Here is an 8,139-nt window from a genome sequence, read left to right on the forward strand (position 1 = left end):
TTTTTAGAAAAGGGGATCAATGATTCATTCACTTCAATGAACACCACCTAAATGAAAAGTTTGAAACTAATCAATTAGAGAATGTCTAATCCAGATGTGAATGGAAAGTTGGAAACAAACAATTGCCTACCGACCAATAAACCAATAATTGGTACTAAAGCGAGTTTTGGGGTGAACGAGAGTGTGGACTCAAAATTATTGAATGAGGAAGAGACTAATAAGCCAGCAAAGACCATAGATCCTCATTCCCTGTCATACCAAACCACAGCAGATCGACCATTGCAGTAAGCATATGGGAGGTAATGAGATGGAAACGTGGCATAGTTCCCACCACCCATACCTCATTTCACTGAAAACATGTCAGTCTGTCCCAATATACAGCGTTCGTATAAAGAATCATCTGGGCCAGATTTTGCACACTTTTGATATATTAAAATGATGATGATTATCTTGTTTGGGATTTGAAGTAGCATGTGTAAAATTATCTGAAGGAAAAATTTAAAATGTCTGCTACAGCCTACACGCCTGCATGTAAATTTGTAAAAAGAAATCCGCAAAAGCATCCAAATGAAATTTGAACTCATTAACTTACTACACACAGTTGCTTCCTATAGATTCCTAAACACTAATGTAAGATCAATTCCAGTGAAGGGGTGTTATATGGAGGTGCTAAAAGGTGCTATATGGGATATTTTTTAGCCCTTTTAGCATGCCCAACTAAATTTGGTATGTCAAATTCAAAAATTCATTCCAATGGACACTTTTTAATAGCTGTTAAGTTCGGGAGACGGTTGTCATGTGTCTGTTAAGGTGTAATAGACGGTAGAAAGTTTGCCGTCCTTTTAATTAAAACGGGGGACAGATAACACAGTTTCTGCCGTCTGTACACAACTTACCAACAAATGGTTGAAATTGTGTCGTTCGTCTCCCGGAACATAATTATGTCAGCTGCTATACAAAACTACAAATTTAGCTGGATTTATCACACCATCCAAATTTAGGTGGAAATGACATTTTAGTGTGCGGGGTGCTATATGACTTTTAACAACCCTATATAACATCCCCATTGGACTTGCTCTAAACACTTAAGCTGTCTTACTGCTTAAGCTTTTATAGGCATGCCATGCTATAAAATTGTTAGAAAAAGCCCCCAACAATGTAAGCATGGCATCAAGCACCATTAAGAGCGAGTCCAAAGTGACAACAATGTCTGAAATCATTTCCTTATTTCAACATTGACAGTGTGTTTGTGGCTACTCTGAAACAAGGCCTAAAATTTCGATATCGGTTAATATATCGGTGTACTCAAAAACCGAGATATATCGGATATATCGGTTTTTTGGTGACCAGTCCAAACTATTTAAAATATCGAAAATATCGGACATATAATATCAGAAATATATTGGAAATATCGGATTTATATTTAAAAATGGTCAAAAAGTCAACCAATATATATCGATTATATCGGAAATATCAATTATATCGGCGATATAAAGTTTCATATCGGAAAAAAATAGATTCAATATTCGGATAGATATATGTTAAAATATCGATATTGGTGTACCAATTTACCGAGATATATCGGCGAGATGTCGGATATCTCAGTGATATTTTGGGCCATGCTCTGAAGCAAGGGCCAACTGGCCATGGGACTTTTGCTTGGTATATCATTGTAATCACAGTGACTATCACTATAATGATTTACTATTAAATTACAGTTATTCTTTTCCATGTAAAACAACTTCCTTCCCATGTTTTTTTTTTTTTGCTAAATTTGTTTCAATGCTCTTGTTAGGTGAGAAAAAGATAAAAGAAGCCACCAATAGTCCAACACTACATACACATACAGTGAATATGTTTAATCTTGTCAAAAATTATTATGAAATTAAAAAAAATTAGGCCATTAGAATAATTTCTAAACGATTTCTGACGAGATTGTACATCTTTAAATGAACTGATTTTTTGTGAGAAAGATTTCTATTGTGTGCAGAATATGTCTACAAAAAATTATTTTTTAATTTATTGTATTTAGTAGTGAAATTTTTTTAAATCACTTTAAATGGAGTCCATATATCCATCCCCCATCTACTTAAGTAATATGGCGACAATGGGCGATGAATTCTACAGTTTCTCAACTAATTAATCTTAGGTCCAGTGTCCCACCGGTCCTCATCCCTATAATTCAGTTATTTCCCTTTCAGATTCTACTGGGACTCGGGGAACAAATTGGTACAAAAGGGTTGTCTCTGAGCAACCGCTATTTAAATAATTGTTCAGATAGAAAAATACTGATAGAAGTCGTAGAACTAAACCAAACCTTTAATTACTGAAGGTGGAAACCTAACTAACATTGCTAAGACGGTAACTAAACTGCCATAGAGCGGTGATTTTCTAAGCACTATTGGAGCATTAGCTCTCAGGACTGGCTGCTTTAATTATCATTTGATTCTTCTCTAAATCACAAGTTTTGTTCATTTGAGATCTTTCAAAAGAACATTGCACCAAGTTGTTCATTTTCGTTCTCCATAACCAAAACACCCGCATCAGATCCAACTGAAATGCTTCCTCTTCTTCAAATTAAACTGATGATTGTGAAGTCTTGGTTGGAGACGGTTTTTCTGTGTCACTGTGTGCGTAATACAAACTACTCTTGGATGCACCATAGCTCATCTAACTTCAAATCGATATTAATGCAGATTACATACATATACGGACTGTAGTCTGTAGGGTAGGATCATAAAATCTTTCACTTTCATGTCATCTTCTACAAATGCTCGACAATAGACTTCAAGAGACGACTTCACCAGAAAAATAATATAACCAATCACTGACGCATCCATGTAAGGACTTAAGCCCACATGGCCCAGTACTGAACTTTCTTGAACTGGACAAACATTTCCACTTGTGTACCACATTGGGACCCCTTTCAGTAGTTTTTAGAGTTAAATATTACCACTTGGTAATGATCTATGTAGATTTCGCTCCATCCGAAGGTGTAAAACATTGCACGTCCATCTGGGTATTGCTGGTGGAAAGACTTCAGATGCTGCTGACGGATTACTAGAGACTAGAGCATCTAACAATGTCTCCTGAATAAATGGGAGACTTGGTAAGTTTGTTAGATAAGAGTTCGTTATTCCAGTAGACCACGAGTAAATAAAACAGAGGAATGTTTATTGGGATTGTAAGAACAACTGTACTTGTAGTAAAGCAGAGCCAGAGATTGGGTTTCAGAGAAAGAGGACATATCAAAGTCATAATAATTACAGTATTCTTTATATGGAAAAGAAAATCTAAAGACAAAGTGAAAAGAAATGTAGTTTAAAGTTAAATGAACCCCAAAGCCGTAGTAAGCCCATCACTCCACAGCCTGTAAGACTTCTGGATAATCTCAATAATCAGACAGTTTAAGATAATTCCAAGCAACCCCATGTGAGATTCGGCTTCTTCTTAATCTTCATGTTCATCACTTCCTTTTCTTTGCTGCTACTGTCTTCTGTATTTATCTGTTTTAAAGACTCTTCCCTAAGAGAAAGCTGCTCATTCTTCTACATTTTTGGTTTTCGACATGTGGGAATCGGAGAGTGAGTCTGTGAGAGGAAGAGAGCATGGGAATGGTGTACTCGGTTTGAGCAAGCACGGAGTCTCGAACGATGGATTTGAGCGAAGAGAACAGTCATGGTATGTTACATATATATTCCTCTTACAATCTTTATATCTGAATGAATATGCAAAGTTCATCAGGTATATTTCAGCCTAACTACCTGCACACTGTTAATTCAATTTTCCTTCATATATTCTAGTGAAATTTATCATAAGTTAAGTATCTATTAGCAGTTAAAATAACGGTTCCACTTGTATGCAAATAGGTTTGTCACTTCTGATATACCAAGCGACTTCCTAGTTCAAATTGGAGGTTTTAGTTTTCATCTACACAAGGTAGTTACTCATCTACTAGATTTTATGTCTTCACTAAATTGTCAAAATTCAAATACTAAAATGTGTGATTTTCTGAAACTATTTTGTGCAAGTATCCCCTGCTTTCTCGATGTGGAAGAATGAACAGAATCATATATGAGTCCCGAGACGCAGACCTGAATGGGATAGACTTAGATGATCTTCCAGGTGGGCCTGAAGCATTCGAACTTGCAGCGAAATTCTGCTATGGCATAGCAGTTGATCTGACTGCTGCCAATATCTCTGGATTGAGATGTGCTGCAGAGTACTTAGAGATGACAGAGGACTTGGAAGAAGGCAACCTCATATTTAAGACAGAAGCTTTTCTCAGCTATGTGGTGTTATCTTCATGGAGGGACTCTATCCTAGTACTGAAAAGCTGTGAACAGCTGTCTCCATGGTCGGAAAATCTTCAGATTGTCCGTAGGTGCAGTGAGTCGATTGCCTGGAAGGCCTGCACAAACCCAAGGAGTATTAGGTGGGCTTACACTGGGAGACCAACTAACGTTTCTAGTCCGAAATGGAGTGATATGAAGGAATCTAGTCCCAGTAGGAATCAGCAAGTCCCACCAGATTGGTGGTTTGAAGACGCTTCAATCCTCAGGATTGATCACTTTGTTAGGGTCATCACTGCAATCAAGGTAAAGGGAATGAGGTTCGAGCTGATTGGAGCTGCAATAATGCACTATGCAGCCAAATGGCTGCCAGAGTTGACAAAAGAAGGGTCAGGAGATGAAGGGAGCAATAGCAGTAATAGTAGTGTTTATAACTGGAAAGGTGGTCTCCACCTGGTTCTTGCAGGCAGTAAAGAAGACCCACCAAATGTTCTTATCAGAGAGCAACGAACGATCATCGAAAGCCTTATCAGCATAATCCCTCCACAGAAGGATTCTGTCTCTTGTAGCTTCCTTCTTCGGCTTCTACGGATGGCAAACATGTTAAAAGTATCCCCTGCTTTGGTCACTGAGTTAGAGAAACGGGTAGGAATGCAGTTAGAGCAGGCTAATTTGGCCGACCTTCTTATACCCTCTTACAACAAGAATGAGACCTTATATGATGTGGATCTTATTCATAGACTATTGGAGCATTTTCTTGTTCAAGAGCAGACAGAAGCTTCAAGTCCAAGCCGGCAGTCATTCTCCGAGAAACATGGTTATGAAGCAGCTCAAAGGGGTAATGCGCCCAGTGGAAAAATGAGAGTAGCCAAACTTGTTGACAGTTATCTGACAGAAGTTTCTAGAGATCCAAAGCTCTCCCTAACTAAGTTTCAAGTCTTAGCAGAGGCCTTGCCAGAATCCGTGAGAACTTGCGATGATGGATTGTATCGAGCAGTAGATTCATATCTCAAGGTAAATATAATTTAGGGTTAACTAGTATTACCCCCCACTAGATGAGCCAATTAGGATTTCCCCCCACTAGATGAGAAATTAGGGTCTCCCCTAAATACACACAAAAAAAAGTCAAAGTGGGTTGACCGAAATTTTTTTGTGTGTATTTAGGGGGGAGACCCTAATTTCCCATCTAGTGGAGGAAATCCTAATTAAATCATCTAGTGGGGGGTAATACTAGTTCTCGCTTTAAGAAAGGAAAATGGCAAGCAGTTTTTAGGTAACAAAGGTACCAGAAGACTAGCTCCGGGAATTGTCCTTACCTATCACCCCCGAATTGCCAAGAAAGTGGTATACAAAAATGCATTCCAATTATTGGATAGTCCGTAGGCTGTCCCTTTCTGTGATCTTACTTGTTGACTCCTTGCATAGGGAAGTCTAGTGTCCAAAGTTGTACTGAAATTACAGTATCCATGTTTTCTAGTTCTTTAGAATTTAGTGTTTAATTTTATTCAGGCCCATCCGACACTCTCTGAGCATGAAAGAAAGCGGCTCTGCCGTGTGATGGACTGCCAGAAGCTTTCAATTGACGCCTGCATGCATGCTGCCCAAAATGAACGTCTCCCTTTAAGAGTGGTGGTGCAAGTTCTCTTCTCTGAACAAGTGAAAATAAGTAATGCCATAGCGAACAACACCCTTAAAGAAACTGGGGCATCCGAATACCAGCCGATGGTAACAACGCGAAAAGCGCTTCTTGAAGGGACCCCACAGTCATTCCAGGAGGGATGGAGCACAGCCAAAAAAGACATAAACACACTCAAATTCGAGCTGGAGAGTATGAAGGCAAAATACCTTGAGCTCCAAAATGACATGGACACATTGCAGAGACAGTTTGATAAAATGTCAAAGCAAAAACAGTCCTCGGCATGGACCAGCGGTTGGAAGAAACTGAGCAAATTAACCAAGATGACCACTTTAGACAGTCCGGATCACGGAAATCAGATTCCAGGCAACCCCGGAGACCAAATAAGGAAAGCTCCCAGAAGGTGGAGAAACTCTATTTCCTGAACACTCACAGAGGCAAAGTAGGCTATGAGAAACAGAAAAACAAGTCATATTTCGTGTTTGTGTCCTTCCTGATAACTTTCTGCTTGTTTCCTTCCATTGCTTTTTCTCTATTGAGGGATACTCAGATTCTATTGTCAACTGGTACCTCGATTTGCTTTGTGTTTCATTTAGTCAAGCAATTGCTTTTTGAACCTGTTTCTTAACTCTTTTACTTAGAGCATCTCTAGTCTGGCTCCGCCAATTCAGAATTTACCAAAATTCCATGTCTAGATAAAGGCAAACCCAGTCTCAACCACGCTATTCACATGGTATTTGCAAATTTGGCATTCAGTTTGCGAATATGATGCTACATTGGGAGCATAGTACAAAATATCCCGATATATCGTGATATTTGGAGATATTTATCCAGATTTCAAAAAAAGATATATAAATATCACGATATGTTCAGAGATATATACGACTGCAAATATCAATGATATTTCGACGATATTTATGATATTTGGAGATATTTTGTGATATTTGGAGATATTTAGCGATATTTTGTGTATATAATAATTTTATTTAATATTTACCATTATATTTCAAATAAATATAAATAATGTATCATAATATATTAAGAAATATTCACAAGATCCACAATATTTGTCGATATTTTGGATATATTCACGATATTTGCATGTGAAACAATGTCAAATATCCCCAAAAAGGAGGATATATCCACGATACATATCCAAAAATTGAATATCGATAAATACTCATATCCTGATATTTTGTACTATGATTGGGAGTCCCTTGGTGTTCTTTTGACTTTCCAAGTTATAGGGTTACGCATGGGGTTTTTTTTTAACAAGCCCCGTCCACTTTTTTTTAGGCAAATGAAATTTTAAATAATTAAAAAATTAACTTGGGACTCACTTTTAACAAAAAAAAATAAAATTTAAAATATTTTAAAACAAAATTGGGTCCCACTATTAACTAGATTTGCTTGCTACCATTTAGAGTTGGGACGGTTTGTGAATGGCTATTCGCATTGGTGGAAGCAAATTTTGGGGATTTGAATCCACTATGAGGAAGCGATATTTTGAATTCAAATGACTATATCTACAAAATGCAAGAAATGGGCATCAACCCCCTCATTTCGTTTTAGTTATATGTAAACTTCCTGCTTATGGACGTACCCACAAAACCTCTTTATTACTCTAGTCCAACCAATTAACCTCCCTGCTTTCTATAATGGATGCAAATCTCGGTCTAATTTTTATCTCCACACTTATTTGTTTCCTTTTTTGCCCTTCTCAATAAATAACCACCGTATATTCTTTTTTTGTTGAGTTTGCTCTAATGAAGAAGCCAACGAAAACACTGATTTTAACTTCATTTCTTTTGCCATTGAAGAGAGCCACTGATATTTGATTCTTATGTGAAAATACTCTTTACCACATACATATCCATAATGATATTTATAAGCCAATGAGACATTTTAGGGACTTTGAACCAGGGCGTTATTAGAACTGGATGATTGATGAGAGATCAGTAGATTGAGTGTAATTTGTTTGATGAAATGTTTGTAGGAAATAAGTTGGTGTTTATTTGATCTGAAGAGGTTAGTGAAGTAGGAGATCTTGCATGGGAGAGAACAATCGCTTTAATCTACTCAGAAGTGATGGATAAGGAGAAACCAAATTAAATGCAGAGACAAAATTGGAGAGTTGAAATTGTCTGATGCCTTGACAAAATATATGTAAATATATATTTACATAGTAATTTGACATATGTAAATGCAAAT

At 37.3% G+C, this 8,139-nt stretch overlaps 1 protein-coding gene across 1 annotated transcript; it reads left to right on the forward strand.

The window, feature by feature from the left end:
* Positions 1 to 3,063: 3,063 nt before the first annotated feature.
* On the forward strand, positions 3,064 to 6,546 carry NPH3 (Phototropic-responsive NPH3 family protein). Its single transcript, XM_086591019.1, has 4 exons — positions 3,064 to 3,681; positions 3,870 to 3,939; positions 4,032 to 5,306; positions 5,802 to 6,546. The coding sequence occupies exons 1-4, from the start codon at positions 3,569 to 3,571 to the stop codon at positions 6,351 to 6,353; spliced, it is 2,010 nt and encodes a 669-aa protein (XP_086447145.1). The 5' UTR covers positions 3,064 to 3,568; the 3' UTR covers positions 6,354 to 6,546.
* Positions 6,547 to 8,139: the final 1,593 nt, after the last annotated feature.

The sequence above is a fragment of the Coptis chinensis genome, chromosome 2, assembly GCF_015680905.1.
Source record: "Coptis chinensis isolate HL-2020 chromosome 2, ASM1568090v1, whole genome shotgun sequence".
Taxonomy (NCBI): Eukaryota; Viridiplantae; Streptophyta; class Magnoliopsida; order Ranunculales; family Ranunculaceae; genus Coptis; species Coptis chinensis.

Coding starts and splice junctions, on each gene's coding strand:
- NPH3 (XM_086591019.1), top strand. CDS start 3,569: ATGTGGGAATCGGAGAGTGAGTCTGTGAGAGGAAGAGAGCATGGGAAT. Junction 3,682..3,869: donor GAGCGAAGAGAACAGTCATG/GTATGTTACATA, acceptor GTATGCAAATAG/GTTTGTCACTTCTGATATAC. Junction 5,307..5,801: donor CAGTAGATTCATATCTCAAG/GTAAATATAATT, acceptor AATTTTATTCAG/GCCCATCCGACACTCTCTGA.